Below are 17,555 nucleotides of genomic sequence, written 5' to 3' on the forward strand. Positions count from 1 at the left end.
CAAAGATAGAATTACCTCTTAATAGGGAATAGATCATTTTCAAATGATCACAAAGACAACTCTCAAATTTGTAAATTGTGTGGTTACATAAATATCGTACATATGATTACCAAACCCTCAAACATATGGTCAACCACTTCGCAAATTTATTAAAAGGCAAATAAGTTCATTGGGATATTTGAAAATTTGCAAACATATAACCAGAAAATATTCTGGTAAGTGATGTTCTCGAATCTTCATCAGAAGGAGAACCAAAAATATAGTGCAATAAAAGAATGATCAATTCGTTTGTGCCTATGATATGTTTGCATAACTCATTTTTCCGTAATATGGGAGACCTCATGTAATATCTCGATTATTCCCAAAATATTGTTTGCCTATAGTCGTACTACTACATGTAGTATAAATGTCCAATATCCTATTTCTTGGACATTATATTTGATAATTTTTGCATGTATGAATCAATTCATACTCAGTTTTGTTGCGTACACAATAATTTTCTAAATCTTACAAAATATTTGGTTTTAAGCCTTACAATCCAAGTTTGGGGTTGTTTAGAAAATTATTGACAATTCTATTGGTCACAACTTAACAAGTTGCAAAATTTCCCAAATCATCAGACTTTATGTGCACCACATGTGCCATAAGGGAAATTAATTTAAGGAACTCTCACCTTACAATTCTAAATGAGCCAACTCATTCTTCCTTGAACACATTCAGAAGATATGTGCATTCTCAACCATTGTGTGGTATTTTATAAATACTTTATGGTACTCATGGAAACATTTATAAAATGATTTCTGGTGTGTCTCTTGTCACACAAACCATGAATGATATAACTAAATCAATTGCTCAAATTCTCAAAGTAAGAGCAAATTATCCTAAACAAGGGATAAATCCATTCGAATGGACAACTTTGTTGAACTCATTTCACAAGAAATATCTGATTATATATAATACTTTATGTACATACCCAAAATGGTTTAGTTCAATATCTTATCAAAGATAGTGAAATTAATAATATGACCAAACTTATAGAATCATGATTTACTAGCCTCATGCTAGACAAATACGGCATTACACACCGTAAGTATGATATAAATCATACCAACTGCATAGCATACTACTTTCCCCTTTTAGTAATTACGTGGAAATCAACAAAGTATTTCCTATCTGCGATAATTCGGTTACATACCGATATCACCACTCCAGCATACATCAATGGGCTCTCACAGAAAATTAGGGATCTAAGTGAGGAATGACAATTTATCCGTCAATCAAAATTATTCATAGCCCGTATGCTGATTGCATCAGCAATAAGGACATTTCTGGCATTAGGGGGAGATAAGTACCACAAAGAATGCCAAGAAATAAATTAGGAATGTTATTCACATTCAATCCTTATATCCACGTACTCAAAGAATCTGAACAAGAAGTTTAGAATCACATATTTGCAACACATTGCAAATCTGCCACATACATTTACTGATGACAAATGTGTCACTCAATTTTATATTCCTGCAGTAAAGTGTCAGAAAGAGTGGAGGTACCTGATAAACCACTCTTCTCCCGAAATGAGAGCAAGAGGGGGAGAAATATGACCACACGAGATATAATCTCGCATATGCTTCCGCGGAAATAGAGGAAATCGAATCCTCAACCAGTAAATGTAATTCAACATCAAGTTGAAAGACACCTCACTGGATGCTCATCATCCAAAGCCCGAAATAAATGTGCACAAATGTTTTCGTGTCGGGACATCGAAACACCTTGACTCCATTGTTGTAGGAAATCACAAGGAGTTAAAAGGAATAAATACATTTCCACAAATTTCATTGATTCCTCCAGAATCATATAACATAAGTCTACATTTGTCGACATATATTTCTTCTGAAAATTGCTAAAACCTTTTGGGCCCTGAACCAAAATCCATGGTAGAGTGCCTCTTGTACTCATATTGGTTCACATAAAAGGAAGCAAGTAATGAAGAATAGCACTCGCTCTACAAACGAGTGGTATTTACCACAGTAATACCTACTCCTCATAAGTATCTTCCATATGGAATACTAAAAACTTCTCATTCATAGACAAAGTCAATGAGGTGGTGAGAAAGAGAGTCTTGTAGCAAAAGGGTTCACGCAGAGACCTGACATCAAATTAGGATGTAACATACCTTCTTGATATGAGTGGAACTATGTTTCGATAATAAATACCATTGGCAGTACAAATAATATTATCCATGCAGTTGATGGATGGAGTGGCTACATACTCATATGAGCCACTCATTTTAGAAATATATATTAAAGTCCCAGAAGGGCTTACAATTCCGAATCCAAAATAAATCGCAACATATTTGTGTAAAATTTCAGAAGTCACTCTATGACTAGAAATAGTCGTGAATCATATGGTACTACCGACTAGACGAGTTCCTTCTTCAGAGGATTACTCAAAGGATGATGATTGTTTATGTGTTAATAAAGGAATACCAAAATTTTATTTCCTTACATCACCTCAGTGTATATGATGATTTCATCATCAATGTCTCTACAAGACCTAAACATACATAAAATCATCTCAAGACGGAAAATTTGGATTCAACCCAATTTAGCTTAAGTTTACAACTTGAGCATTCTTTCAAGAATACATATCAGTCTACATATATCCAAACATATACGAGAAGTTCAATTTGGATATATCATATCAACAAAAGACATGTATGGTCATACTACTTTTAATAAGGTACACATCCCTTCATACCTACGGGTGATAATGAAGTGATACTAGGACCTGAAGTTCTATATCTCATTAATGCCAAGGCAGTCATATACTTGCAAACTATCTCAGGCCTGACACTATATTTTCTATCTTTATTCGGAGTGCAACCTCAACAAAAGGTATATGGTTGATATAAGTAATATCATCTTATATCTGAAGATTACAGTAAATCTTGGATATTTCCATCAGGAAATAGAAGATATGACCATGATATGATGTAATGATATTGGCTCTTTATTTGATCCCAATGATGCCATATCAATGACTGAATTTGCTGGAATAGCCTTCACATGGAAGTCATATAAATGAATTTTAGTGGTTATTTCCAGTTATCATTCTAACATAATTGCTTTATCTAAAGGCATTGCAAAATATGCATAACTTAGTAAAATGGTTAACCACACTCAAAATCATGTGGTTGAGATTCATCAGAATCACATAACTTGATTTATCAAGATACTTCCACTTGTGTTACTCAATACCTATAGGTTATATGAAGAGCAATATCATAAATCACATTGCTCGAAAATTACTTATCCTCACGGATTATAGAAAAGTGAGGAAATAATTTGCAAACAAAATATTGTGATAATCCAACAGATTATACACAATCTCATGTCAATGGCATTGGTATGAGACATACTCCATATTTGCAAAGTTCAGGGGGAGTAATCTCCCAGACTATAACCTATTAACAATCATCAAATTGCATATATTGTACTCTTTTTCCCTTGATGAGTTTTTCCTAACGGTTTCTCATAAAAGTTTTTTTAATGAGATAATATAAACACAGGTATCTATATATGCCATATCATTTTCTCCTTATATTTTTCCTACTGGGTTTTAAAGGAGTTTTCAATGGCATGTCAGATGCACTTTTTCCTTTATGAGTTTTCTCTCAAAATTTCTCATAATGGTTTTAGTTGAGGAAATATGTTATCAAACATCATATGTTATACTTTCTATTTTCCGTACCGGGGTTTTTAAAGGAAGTACTCAAGACATATTTATTGTCCTCTAAACTCAAAGATGAGTTTTATCCTTCTACAAAGGTTTTCTCAAATGAGTTATCACGAGACAATAATCATTATATGTTGTATCATTTTCTTCTTATTTTTCCCATAGGGTTTAAAGAAGTTTTAGCAACATATCTACACTATTCTCCTCATATTTTTCCCACAGGGTTTTTGGGGGAGACTCAAGATTATACAAAGGCTTTCACAAGATGAAGATGATGAACATTCTCAAAGGCGCATACAAAGAGAAGTCTTTATCAAGATGATATATATTGATAGAGAAGCATTGATTAGGGGGAGTGTTAGGAATTAATTAATTATGTTAATTAAAGGGTTAATCCCTGCTTATGTCGGTTCCACTTTTGGGAACCGCTCCTTTGTAACCGCCTTTGTATCAGGGTATATATACCCATAAATTCATCAATGAAAGCAACCATTCTATCATTTATTCCCTTCTCTCTCGTTTTACTTTCACAGTATCAATTCATCAAGTCGCCGGTTTGACTGGCGTGTATCCAGTCAGATCTGCATACGGGCTGGACAAATCCTGCACTGCTTCCGTCTTGTTCCTCTTCCTTCCTCTCCGCTGTTACAGGAGCCTACGCAATCCTTCATCTCCGGCCTCCATCGACCCACTCTTCTCGACTGGCGCATCCCGCATCCGGTCTTTCGCCTTGCCAGTGAGCAATCTTAACTTGCTTGGTTAATTGTCGTGAGATTCCCATTTTCTTTCCTGGTCGTTACGGCGCTAGCTGTTCTTACTTATCTAAACCATCCAGTTTGTTGCGGGTCTCTTCCCTGCTTGTATGTACCGTCTTCACCTTAAGCTATATATCATCAAGCCAGCAAACAGCAGCGTTGTCGATTCCTGCTCCGCAAGCTTATGCGCCTGGTAGCAGAGGATTTCGTTTATCCATGTCTCCATTTCTAGGCACTCCATTCTTAATAATTGCAAGTAAATAGAATGTTCCAAATCAACACCTCTGGGAGGATGCGAAGGTGTTCAACGATGTTGTCGAACCGATGTCTCATGTCTTGTGGGCGATGTGCTTGGAACTCGTCTCTTTAGTTTCATCGTTGCGTCGATAATTTTTGTCTTCTTGATCGCTTTCTAATTTAGCTTCCCCCTTCTAGCCTGCAGCTTGTATATCGGATCCTTGTGTAGTTGGCTAGCCTGTAGCTATTATAGCTTGAAGAACGCCGACGCCTGCCCAGATCTGGAACCACCCGATGGCGGCAGCACCAGCCGGATCCCCACAGCAGCTAGCACCGGCAACCCCTCACGTGTGCCGGCGACGGCGGCGAAGGGCCTATGAGGGGGTGCTTCGGCGGCTGGAGCAGAGGTCCGCCCGAGTCGCCTCCAGTCCAGGGGAGACGACGCGGGGGCTGGCAGTAGTGTCTTGATCCATGATCGCCGCTTATAATAAACATTTAAAAATGTTGAGGCCGAATTTTGCCCTCTCGATACATGACATCCTTGGTGAAGTGTGTCCGAAAACAATGTTTAAAATCAGATGCTATGGCTGACCGTTCATTGGTTCATGGGGTCCTATTTGTATTTGTAGTTGTAGGTGATGCTGCTAACGCAATTCAGTTTTTTCTTCTCTTGTGTGCAGCGTCGCTGGATAGATACAATGGCATGGTCTAAGTTGGTCGCCAAGATCATTCGCGTTCACAAACTATTCCCAGAGCATAGTAAAGGTTCTACAAGTGCCTTTGTCGTGGTTACCTTTGATTCTCAGCAGTTCCGCACGAGTACCAAGTTTAAGGACGTGAGCCCGTCGTGGAACGAGAGCTTCTACTTCGACATGTCTGATGAACATAATCTTGATAAGCTTGCTCTTGAAGCTTTTGTTTATGGCGTCGATAAATCGATTGAAAGCTCCAGGTCATTGCTCGGCAAGGTCAGCCTGTGTGTTACGCCTGACTCTACGAGGGATGTCATGTATTATCCACTACTGAAGAATGGGGTGTTCCCCCGTGAAGCTAAGGGGGTTTTGGCTCTGCAAGTATGCATTACTAACGAGGTTTCCATCAGATTTCAAGAACCCATGAATAACGGCATGCGCCCACTTCAGTTTTCCTCAGCAATGAGGTTGTGCGTGGAGGTAGTAAGTGCTCATGACCTCTTGCCCAAGGATGAGCAAGGTTCTGCAAGTACTTGTGTTAGGCTTTCCTTCGATTATCACCAGTTCCAGACGACCGTCAAGGAGAAAGATCTGAACCCAATGTGGAACGAACGCTTTTTACTTCGATGTGTGGGATCCATCTAGTCTTTCCGAGCTTGTTCTTGAGGCGTGTGTATACAACGTCAACAGGTCCCTCAAAGGTTCCAAGTCCTCCCTTGGCGTCGTCAGACTGAATTCGTACTCGTTCTTGAGTTACTCTGATGACGCTGCAACATCATATCATCCACTGGAACAGAGTGGAATGTTCTCGCCACGTGTTACAGGGGGGTTGCGTCTAAGGGTATACATCACTAGTGAGCCCTCCAGGGGAGCCCCAAACCCAATAAGCTTACCGCTGAACCAGAGTTCAGCATACGCTATATCATTTGAAATTTTGAAACAAATGACAAATAACTTCAGCACTGAGCGAAAACTTGGTCAGGGTAGTTCTGGTGTGGTATATAAGGTAAACTTGTGGTATAAACATTATACTTATTTTGTTTGAAACTTTGTCTCCCTTCCATAATTAAGATATGCGTAACTTAAGTTGATCCAAAAATGCATATTCATAATAATAAGACACTTTAAACAGGGAGTGCTAAAAACTCGGGAAACGATTGCTGTGAAGAAGATTGTGCCATCATGGATGCCTGGTTCGCAGGAACAATTTCAGAATGAGGTTTATCATCTTATGATGCTTAAGCACCCCAATATAGTACGATTTCTAGGCTACTGCTATGAAACATGGAATGAGGTTCAGTTGTGCAATGGGAAACATGTTTTTGCGGAGGTGACTGAAAGGTTACTTTGCTTGGAGTATCTTCCCAAGGGAAGCCTTGATAAACATCTATCAGGTACCACATTCAATATGGTAATATCTTTCTTCATCTTTATTTGAGTTGTAATTTGTGAGGTCCGAGCATAGCTCATAAGAACAGCATTGTATACTAGTGTTACAAGAACTTAATATGTGATAATGATATATTATACGAGTCCATTAAGTGTCAAACGAGAACATAAAATGGAATTTTGTAGCACTCTCATATATTATTTGGATAACAACGATAATGGATTTTCTGTAACATCTCTGAGAATGCTCTAGTTCTGGTTCCAATTGTAGATGAATCTTCTGGACTTGATTGGAGCACACGCTACAATATAATTGAGGGGATTTGCTATGGGTTATGTCACCTTCACGAGCAAACTGATACGAAGATCATTCACTTGGACCTTAAACCTGCGAACATATTGCTGGATGATCGTATGGTACCAAAAATCACAGACTTTGGTCTGTCAAGACTACTTGATCAACAACAAACACTTTACACTGAATCTCGTCATGGAACATTGTGAGTTAATGCGACTTTTTAATCCCCTGCATTTTAGCCAAAAGCAAGATGTGTTTTGCTTGCGGTAAATTTGAACACTTCAAATTTATTTTCATGTTGTGATTCAGTGGTTACATGCCACCCGAAATATTTCATGGAGGTACAATTACACCTAAATCAGACATATTCAGTTTGGGTGTAATAATCATGGAGGTAATAACCGGGCACAAGGACTACCCAGACGTTACTAGAGAATCTCCAGATGATTATATCGAGCGTGTAAGGAATAGTTATATCATATTTAAAAATGATAGTTCTTTTTCACAAAGAGTCAAAGACCATGCATGGTGCATTTTACATTTGATAATAACAATGTAGCTGTTTGTTCAGGCACTTACAAAATGGAGGGTTGTGTTGCAAATATCGCCATGCAACGAGTCTCTAGAAACATATTCCAAGCAAATAAAGAGATGCATCCAGGTAGGACTAATGTGCGTGAACCCTGACCGCACCAAAAGGCCTCCGATAATGCAGGTTATCGATATGCTTCAGGGATTGAAAGATATCTCAACAGTATTAACAATGTAATGTCATCGTCAGGCCCGGTATGATCACTTAACGGGCATGTACTTATGTACTTTGTTAGGTCTTACTTTTTTCATTGATCCCACAGAAAGTACAAACTAGACATGGTATTCCGACATATTTGTACCTAGTACCTGACACCTTGCACCCATATGCAGTGTGGTGAGCCACTGGATCGATGCCGCGCGCCTTTGAGAGAATCATGCAAGGGGTAGGCGTTATCTTGGTCGCGCGTGTTACTGACCCTTTGTCAGAGAATCGTGTATGTTGCAACCTGCAAGCGTCCCCAGCAATGCTTCATCTCTGCTGTCTAGACCGATGGCGTTTCTGTCGTTGAACCTGAAAATGAAGCACGCCGGTGGGGGTGTTGCCCGGCCTTCCTAAACCTCTACATTACTGTTTGCGTTTTACCAATACTGTAATTGTTAGGGCCTGTATTGAACCGCTGAACGGAACGTGACGTTAGTTTTGCAATCCGATGGAACGTAGAATGGCCTCGCTCGTATTTACTCCCTCCGTTTCAAAATTCTTATTTTAGGTTTGTCCAAAAACAAATGTATCAAAATACTAAAATATGATTAGATACATTCATTTTTATACAAACACAAAAAAAATTGGACGGAGGGAGTATTTATCTCAAGTTGTGTTTTGGAGCTCTTAAGAGGAGCTCAAGGGACTAGTTAGATGAGAACCAACCACGCTGGGACGAGAGTACAGGTTCCTCTGTTTCTTCCAACTGGGGAATTAAGCCGTATGTATGCTGAATTACAGGGAAGCTCTATTCCCTCCGTTTCTAAATATAACATATTTTATAATTCTACTATGGACTACATATTTTAGAATTCTACTATAAACTACATACGGATGAATAGACATATTTTAAAGTATGAGTTATTTCTTTTACTACGTATGTAGTTCATAGTAGAATCTCTGAAAGGTTTTAGATTTAAAAACGAAGGAAGTACTTATCAAGTTTCTCCAGCGGCGAGGCGACCGCTAGGGTTCCGCCCTCCCCCCTCCCGCCGCCGCCGCCGGCCGCTGGTCAAGCTCCCCCGCCTCCGCTCCCTTCCTCCCCCCTCCCGCATCTGCCCTCGCGCCGCCTCCCAACGCTGGCCCGGGTGGTGTCGTCGTCGTCAGGCACCCCCGACGCTGGCCCGGGTGGTGCCTTCGGCGGCGGGCCCTCCTTTCCCCGCGCGCGCGTTCCCCCTTCCCGGGGCCGGGGGCGGCGACGGTGCAGCTCGGCCTGGCTGCGGTCCGGCGACCCGGCGGTGGTGGCCGGCGATGGGTGAGGTGGCGGCGCTGCATCTTGGCGGCAGGGCGGCATGATGGTGCGAGGTGGCCGAGGCATGCCCGCGACCCATATCTAGGCCCTGCGGGCCTCATCTGGGTCCTAGCGGGCCAGCGTGGCTGTGTTGTCTTCTGCGTGGTGGTGAGGAGGAGCAGCTTGGACGTGTGGTTGCATCGCCGACGGCCTGCCTGTTGCAGCGCGATGGCGAGAGCTTTACGGGCGGGGGGTCTCGGCCGGGCCTGTGGGCCCACGGGCCCGGTATGCTCCTGCTATTGCGTCTGGGCGGCTACCGTCGTCGACGGTGGAGGTTGAGCCCTCACGCATGCCGACTGTGCTGCTGCTCCTAGTCCCGGCTCCTCTTCGCCGCTGTGAAGGTCGGTTTGGTGGAAGGGTCCGGAGTGCTCGAGGTGCATGTTGGGATCGGGGGAAACCCTTGTCGGCCCGGCCGATGCGATGACGCCTTTGGGTGTCGTCAAACCTTTCTGGAGGATGTTGGGTCCACCCTTCCTCGCTCCTCGTCGCGTACCAGGGAAACCCTTGGCAGCAGCATCGTCATCGTCGCATTCCTTCTGGGAGCTGTTGATGGGTATCGCCACTTGGAGTACCGGAGCTGGGTGGCAGTCGGACTGGGCATTCGGTTCCCCCGAACCGAACGGTGCGGTTCTTCGGTCTGTGTGAAAATTCGGTTGTAAGAAATTGTTGACCGATCAGTTAACTAAAAAATGCCAAACCGAGCATCCGGTGCACCGAGAAATTGGTTCGGTCATCGGTGTGACCGGACATCACCGATTAAATAATAGAAAAGGCTAGCAGTAGCAGGAATCTATGTGAGACTCTGACTGACAGGGCTCTCAGTGCCTGTAGCACTGCATGCCTGCATGTTAAAAGCGAATTGAATCGCATCGGTCAGACGCCGGCTAATTGAATCGCAGCGGTCAGACGGCGGCGGCTCGCTCGCTAGTCGCTACCTCGGTCCTCCTCACGCGTGCGGCTGCAGGGCAGGGGATTGGGGCAAGCGGGCATGGCCTGTAGGCTGTAGTGATGGGCCGGCCGGGCTGGGCCTCTTTTTTACTCGGTGTTCGGTCAGTTCAGTTGACCGAGGGCTAAACCCGAATTTACCGAACTAATTTCGGTTTTGCATATATGCAGACCGATCGTACTACCGAAGCTCTCGGTTTCGGTGTATTCGGCTTCGGTGCCGGTTATTTCGGTTCGGTGCATCGGTTTTTGGGTTATATGCCCAGCCCTAGGTGGAAGATCCTTGGTGGGTGCAGCGGTCGCGAGTCTTTTGCGTTTTTATTGATCCGTCGGTGTCGTCATTTGTTATGGTTTATAATACATACAAAGCGAAAGAAACCCTTTTTCGTCTCCAGCGGCCGTAGGAGACTGACAGGCTAGTCGAACCCCCGGGGCCTGCATCAGCATCATCGTGGCAAGCTGATGCACCTGAGCGGGAGGTGCGCTGGAGACCTGTATCGACCTGTCTACGGAGGTTGCCCTGTCGTTGTCGCTGCATAATAGTCTACTAAACCGTAATGATCCGATACATTGTTATCTTTCCGTTTGAGCAATTGAAATGAAAAGGGGATGCCGGGTTTGAGAAAAAAAAGCGATGGCTCAGCCTCCTGACATATTTACAGTAAAGTGAGGCCCGTGTTGGAAGGTAAATCTTATTGGACACGGCGATTCAGTGCTCGAGCTCGGATGCTCCCGAAATCGTCAGCGTGGATAGGCGCTGGACAGGTACGAGGGGAGGCGTCAGAACTGGACGGCAGGGCGACGGGCTGGGGACAAGGCGAGGGCTAGTTGTTGACGTTGTCGATAGGGATGGATAACGATCAATGTGCCACCGACTAGCAGGCTAGGGGGTGGAGTACGTGCACGTCGTCCGCATCCACTTTGTGTCCACGCTGATCCAAATTAGGCTTTAAATTGGATCGGCACGCAGACGAAAAACGGATGCGCGTCCGTTTAGATCGGTGCATTGGATCGATTTTTCTGTCCACGCGGATCCAAACAGACGACGACGAACGAAATAGGTCTCTCGTTGAAGTTGCTCTTAGTATAGAAGTAATGTTCTATAAATTCACTCAAAACCACGTTGTTGGCTGGAAGTTAATTACACTGATTACTTACTGTAAATGGTGTTTATAGGTAATCTTGTCTAACTATGCTAACTACAATGTCCTGTACGAGGAATAAAAATCTTTGCATTGGTGAAAAGGACGTGGATGTCGCCTAGAGGGGGGGGGGGTGAATAGGCGCTTTAAAATAGTTAAGGTTTAGGCTTGAACAAATGCGGAATAAAACTAATCGTTTAATATGTCAAGCACAAAACCGACAAACAACTAGGCTCGCCTATGTGCACCAACAACTTATGCTAAGCAAGATAAACAACTAAGTGATAGCAAGATATATTACAATAAAGAATATGTCTATCACAAAGTAAAGTGCATAAGTAAAGGGTTCGGGTAAGAGATAACCGAGCCACGAGGAGACGATGATGTATCCCGAAGTTCACACCCTTGCGGATGCTAATCTCAGTTAGAGCGGTGTGGAGGCACAATGCTCCCCAAGATGCCACTAAGGCCACCGTAATCTCCTCACGCCCTCGCACAATGCAAGATGCCGTGATTCCACTAAGGGACCCTTGAGGGCGGTCACCGAACCCGTACAAATGGCAACCCTTGGGGGCGGTCACCGAACCCGTACACGTGGCAACCCTTGGGGGCGGTTACCGGTACCCGTACAAATTGCTCGGGGCTATCACCGCAACCTAATTGGAGGCCCCGACGCTTGCCCGGAGCTTCACACCACAATGATTGAGCTCCGAGACACCACCAAGCTTGTAGGATGCCAAAACATCCACGAAGAACAATACCTAGGGTACTAAGTACCAAAGGTAGTAAGCTTCTCAACTTCTCACTTCCACGTATCACCGTGGAGAACTCAAACCGATGCAACTAATGCAATGGCAAGAACACACGAAGTGGTCAAGTCCCTCACACTCAAATCCCTCCACAACAACAAAAGCTATGGAGAAATATGAGAGGAAGAACAAGGAGCTCACAAAGAACTCCAAGATCAAGATCCAAGGGGTTCCCCTCACATAGAGGAGAAAGTGATTGGTGGAGATGTGGATCTAGATCTCCTCTCTCTTTTCCCTCAAGAACAAGCAAGAATCATTGGAGGGATAGAGAGTAATCAAGCTCTAAGAATGTCAACAATGGAGGTAGAACAAGAGCTCAACTGATGGATAAGACCAAGGGGGAAGAAGACCCCCTTTATATAGTGGGGGAAGGAATCAGACCGTTACCCCCACTTTCTGCCCGAGCTCCAGCGGTACTACCGCTGGCTTCAGCGGTACTACCGCTGGCACTCCAGCGGTACTACCGCCAGCTAGCGGTACTACCGCTGGCTGCAGCGGTACTACCGCCGGCACTCCAGCGGTACTACCGCTGGCCCCAGCGGTACTACCGCTGGGCCCCTGGTAGTGCAACGGCACTACCACCGCCAAGAAAGTCTTCGCAAAAAGGTCCGTCCACGAACAACCACTAGGCAGGCGGTACTAAGCTCCTGGAGCGGTACTACCGCTGACCAAGGGCGGTACTACCGCGAGCCAGCGGTACTACCGCCAACTCTGGCGGTACTACCGCTAGGTCCAGCGGTACTACCGCTCGCCACTGAAACAACCATAACTTTCGCATACGAGCTCCGAATCGAGCAAACCCAAGCTTGTTGGATTCAGGACGACAAGGGCTATCCAAACAGGGATATAGAGATGTGAGATATCCATGAATGAAGAACCGGCAAAAACTCCAACATCGAAAACATCATAGTAGATGCATATGGACTCCGTTTTCGATGAACTCGAGCTTGTCACGAAGATGACCATAAGCTCTAAAACTCACAAAGAGAAACACCAAACAAGAACCAAGAAGTATGATGCAAGGATGCAAATGGTTTGAGCTTTCAACGAACGATACGATCAAGCTACTCACTTGAGAGCCCCCCTTGATAGAACAGCAATCTATCCTAACCAGAAAACCTATCAAGGGCAAACCTATACCTTGCACCTCGTCCTCTTGAGCTAGATGATGATGATCTTGGCTTCCTCAAGATGGACCACCTTTCTTGATTGTGTTGGCTTGATGAAGACTAGTTGATTGCTCCCCCATACTCACTATGGGTGAGCCATTTCCTCAGCATATCTTCACAAGTCCATTGCCACCACAATGGACGGCAAGCTTCAAACATGCTATCTTCGTGCTGATCCACTTGAACTTGCACATCGCAATCTTGATGACGATCACAACTTGACGTCATACTCCATGGGTTATATGAGATCTTCCCTTTGACGCAAGCCCATGGAAACACACCTAACCCCCACATAGAACTCTCACGAAGACCATGGGTTAGTACACAAACACGTAATGGACAATGCTTACCATACCATGGGATCACTTGATCCCCCTCGGTACATCTTGTACGCTTTGTGTGTTGATCATCTTGATTTACTCTTTGTCTGAGATCTTGATCAACCATGTGTCTCTATGACCATTCTTTGGATAATACCTTGAATACCATCTTGGTCATCATATAAACTCCTTGAACCCAACAGATGGACTTCAAGAAGTGCCTATGGACAAATCCTATAAATGTAACTTAAGGCAACCATTAGTCCATAGGAATTGTCATCAAGTATCAAAACCACATATGGAGATATATGCTCCAACAATTGGATTGGCACCTCAAAAACTCTATTAGCGAACGATGGTCCAAAAGATTCGATGATCGTACGCCAAACAAAAAGGCCATGGCGTCCGTGGCAATGCTTATAGGATGGACCATCTCAAGAAGCCGAATGCCCTTGTTTTTGAGTACAAATGCACTCCAATGTCCACCCCGTCCAAACAATTCAAAAATAAAGTGTGATCATATGCCAAAGTGGAATATTGCTCTTAAAATTTTCTAGGGAGAATGAAGATCGGACGGCTAAAATACAGCCATCGGCTGAGATCCAATGGCCTCGATCCACGCCGGATCGAAATTCGTTCCAGGCCCCACTCCCGTCCACTGCCCATTCCGTCGAACACCTCGCGAGCCCAACCCTAGCCTGCATCGCGCGCTAAACCCGTCCCCCACCACCACCATGCGAGGCATCGGCGCCGCCGCCGCCGCCGCCGCCCGGCGGCACGCGCACCTCCCATCCTCCTACGCCGCCGCGTTCTCTTCCTTCTCCGGCATCGGGGGCAACGGTGGCGCTGGGCGCGGGCGCGGGCGCGGCCTACCGCCCTCCGCATCCGCGCCGCCGCGCGCTCCCGGGAGCCCCATCCCCGACAACGACGACGGCGCGGATCTCTTCTCCGCACCCTCATATGCTGGCCGTGGCCGCGGTGAGCCCGTGATCCCGCCCTCCCCCACCGTCCCGTCCTTCTCGTCCTTCTCTGGCGCTGGCCGCGGCCGTGGATCCCCGCTGCCCCCTACCCCGCCGCCTCCACCATCCGACGAAGATGCCCCCAAGCAACCGACCTTCACAAAGCGCTTCGAATCCGTCCCTTCCCCCTCCGATCCGGAGCGGGCAGCCACCGTATCCTCCTCCTCATCCGAGCCGCCGCGTTCGATCCCTACCTCCGGCGCCGGCCGCGGCGTGCCGCGCATGCAGCAGCCGGTGGACAGGGCCCCCGAGGAGAACCGCTTCGTTCGAAGTCGCGAGGCAAAGAAAGCTCCAACCCCTTCGGCTCCAAGCGGGCAGCCGAAAATGGCGCCACAGGAGGCCGTGAAGCGTGCTTTGGAGCTCCTGGGCCGTGGCGATACTGGTGGTGGACGCGGCGGCAGAGGGGGGCGCGGGAGCCGCGGGGGGCGCGGAGGTGGCCGGGAAGGTGGCCGTCGGCCTGCTGACGTGAACGAGGGGGAAAAGGTCTTCTTGGGTGACAACGCCGATGGCGAGAAACTCGAGAAGCGGCTTGGGCCTGAGAAGATGAAGATTTGGGACGAGGCGTTCGATGAGGCAGCAGATGAGGCACTGCCACACCCGATGAATGATGGGCTTCTCGACGCCATTCATACCAATAACATGGTGCGCTCTGCACTGCATCAGAGTTATCAAAATTATAAGATCCGTGTGTGCTTGTTGAATTCCTGATGGGTTTTTATCTTTGAATGTTTGTGTGTGCAGATTGAGTTTGAGCCAGAGTACAATGTGAGCTTTTGTAATCCTGATATTGAGGAGAAGCCGCCAATGTCATTGGAGGAGATGCTGCAGAAAGTAAAGCCATTCATAGTTGCTTATGAAGGCATCCAGAACCAGGAAGAATGGGAGGTGATTTGTTTAACTGTCCTCGTGCCATATCTTGCTTCACCCTGGAAATGTTTGTGCAAGTAGATATTTTCTGTATGATGTACTTGAATTTGCCGCAATGAGTAACCAAATACATCAGAGTGTGCCAGAGTAAGTCTACCGGGCAAGTTTTTTTACCTTGCTTTTGTGTTATAGCTTGCAATGTGTCCATATCTATTTGGATGATATGAGAATGTGTGCTTTAGACTTGATAAATAAATTATTGACCAGAGAATAATATCAAAATAGTACAGTTTCTGTTTGCAATCTATATGCTCGTGTTATGTTGGCAATCAAACTTCCCCTAACTTTGTCCAGTAGTATACATATATAACTACCTAGATCGTGGTTGAAAATGTATCAGTAGATTTGCTGTTAAATCTCAGATCTACTTTGATAATATTCTAGTGTTATAAGCTGATATGCATATTTTTGCCAAGTAGATATCTTCTACAAATCCACTTTCAGTGTACCCTGAATGTCAGCTTATAACACTATAATATTATCAAGCAGATCTAAGATTTAACAGCAAATCTACTAATATATTTTGGACCAGAATCGGTAGTTCTATATGTAAAAAAATGCTTGATCTACAACTTCCGCTTGGAGTGTACCCCTGAATGTCAACTTACTTGTATGCATTAGCATTCACAGTTGTGTACTTGCATTCACTTCACTGCTATATGAGTTCATTTTGCGGTTCTCAACTGACCCACTAATCTTCTGTATCATTCTTAGGAAGCCGTGAAAGATGTCATGGAAAGGGCACCCCATATGAAAGAGCTGATAGATATGTACAGTGGGCCTGATGTCGTAACTGCAATACAACAAGAAGGGGAGCTGCAAAGAGTTGCCAACACTCTTCCAGAAAACATACCCAATTCAGTAAAGCGGTTTACTGATAAAACTTTACTCTCTCTCAAGGTTTGCCTTCTTATTACAACTGATGCTCTAGACAGCATTGTATTATGAGTCAATTAAGCCTTTTGAATAACTGAGCTGCTGAATATTTAGTTGTAATGGAAGCAAAATGATTCTTGTTTAACTTGGCAGGTTCTAACATACCCATTAATAATCAGCTTGTTTAAAAATAAACCAGCCTTCTGTTAGCATACCAAACATGATTTTAACTACTGTGATCTCTTCCAAAAGAAAAAACTGTGGTCTTAGAACATCTCTTATCTAGCTGTATGTCTATGGGAGTATGGGTGCCAGATAGATCTATAATGGCTTGCACTTCTTTCTCAAAGAGAGCAAATGGCTGATACTATCTAACTTTAGCTGGCTAAGCACATATGCTTAAAGTCAGCTTGTTGTAAAGTGCTGACGGATATTGAAGCATCACATATTGAAATATTTGCAGAGAACATTATGCAATGCCATTTTTCTCCATAGTTTTTGAAGGAAAAAGAACATAATCGTTTGAATTTCAGATCATAGTGTGCTGTTCCAAATGGTACCTTAAAAAGGATAATTTTATGTGCTGATACGGAATGTATTTTATTACTCTCTTTTTTGCGTGGACAAAATTTGCTTCCTACTTGTGACAAGAAGTTTCTTGTGTTTTGCAGAATAATCCTGGCTGGGGTTTTGACAGGAAGTGTCAATTCATGGACAAGTTTGTCCGTGAAGTTTCAGAACAGTACAAGTAAAAGCCTTCTTATACACTGTTGTAAGATCTCATTTAGCCCCTAAGAAGATTTAGCGGATTTTCCTTGTTTCGAGAGAAGGTGTGATGTTATATTCAACCCATGCAGCACGTCTTCCTTCTATTGAGATGTTAGTTAGACAAATAAAATCACTGGGAAACATCAATATTTCTTTTGGGAGATTTTCTTCTCGCCGCTGTGATTCTAGAAATGTCGATCGCCATTTGTTTATGACAATCAAACTCCCTTACCTCTTTGAAGCGCTAATGAGATTATGAATGCCTGAATTGATCTGTTTCCTCCTGTACCATGGATCGCATATTTGGGCAATTTTATAAATGAAATGGTATTCTTGTTGTTGAGGGAGTGAGCTCTCAGCAGGGAGCCCTGTTTGCAGGGTACCCAA

General features: G+C 44.4%; 2 protein-coding genes across 3 annotated transcripts; both read left to right on the plus strand.

Annotated features, from left to right (window-relative positions):
• The first annotated feature begins 4,269 nt into the window (after positions 1 to 4,269).
• LOC123410230 (cysteine-rich receptor-like protein kinase 26) lies at positions 4,270 to 8,172 on the plus strand. Of its 2 annotated transcripts, XM_045103138.1 has the most exons (7): positions 4,270 to 4,471; positions 5,408 to 6,425; positions 6,552 to 6,813; positions 7,080 to 7,308; positions 7,416 to 7,566; positions 7,678 to 7,892; positions 8,031 to 8,172. In XM_045103138.1, the coding sequence occupies exons 2-6, from the start codon at positions 6,222 to 6,224 to the stop codon at positions 7,873 to 7,875; spliced, it is 1,044 nt and encodes a 347-aa protein (XP_044959073.1). In that variant the 5' UTR covers positions 4,270 to 4,471; positions 5,408 to 6,221; the 3' UTR covers positions 7,876 to 7,892; positions 8,031 to 8,172. The 2 variants fall into 2 exon arrangements, with proteins under 2 accessions (XP_044959073.1, XP_044959074.1); XM_045103139.1 differs by lacking the exon at positions 8,031 to 8,172 and having other exon boundaries at positions 7,678 to 7,988.
• Positions 8,173 to 14,297: 6,125 nt separating this feature from the next.
• LOC123413534 (translation initiation factor IF-2) lies at positions 14,298 to 17,436 on the plus strand. Its single transcript, XM_045106470.1, has 4 exons — positions 14,298 to 15,239; positions 15,339 to 15,482; positions 16,239 to 16,424; positions 17,072 to 17,436. Exons 1-4 carry the CDS (start codon positions 14,313 to 14,315, stop codon positions 17,150 to 17,152), a joined length of 1,338 nt encoding a protein of 445 aa, XP_044962405.1. The 5' UTR covers positions 14,298 to 14,312; the 3' UTR covers positions 17,153 to 17,436.
• The last annotated feature ends 119 nt before the right edge of the window (positions 17,437 to 17,555 follow it).

This window comes from Hordeum vulgare, chromosome 7H, assembly GCF_904849725.1.
Source record: "Hordeum vulgare subsp. vulgare chromosome 7H, MorexV3_pseudomolecules_assembly, whole genome shotgun sequence".
NCBI classification, from domain to species: Eukaryota; Viridiplantae; Streptophyta; class Magnoliopsida; order Poales; family Poaceae; genus Hordeum; species Hordeum vulgare.

What these genes read in the sequence shown, in the direction of transcription:
- LOC123410230 (XM_045103138.1), top strand. Translation starts at nt 6,222, where the DNA reads ATGTTCTCGCCACGTGTTACAGGGGGGTTGCGTCTAAGGGTATACATC. An exon ending in CCTTGATAAACATCTATCAG is followed by an intron (nt 6,814 to 7,079) that starts GTACCACATTCA and finishes TTCCAATTGTAG; the next exon opens with ATGAATCTTCTGGACTTGAT. An exon ending in GAATCTCGTCATGGAACATT is followed by an intron (nt 7,309 to 7,415) that starts GTGAGTTAATGC and finishes GTTGTGATTCAG; the next exon opens with TGGTTACATGCCACCCGAAA.
- LOC123413534 (XM_045106470.1), top strand. Translation starts at nt 14,313, where the DNA reads ATGCGAGGCATCGGCGCCGCCGCCGCCGCCGCCGCCCGGCGGCACGCG. An exon ending in AGAACCAGGAAGAATGGGAG is followed by an intron (nt 15,483 to 16,238) that starts GTGATTTGTTTA and finishes TATCATTCTTAG; the next exon opens with GAAGCCGTGAAAGATGTCAT. An exon ending in AAACTTTACTCTCTCTCAAG is followed by an intron (nt 16,425 to 17,071) that starts GTTTGCCTTCTT and finishes TGTGTTTTGCAG; the next exon opens with AATAATCCTGGCTGGGGTTT.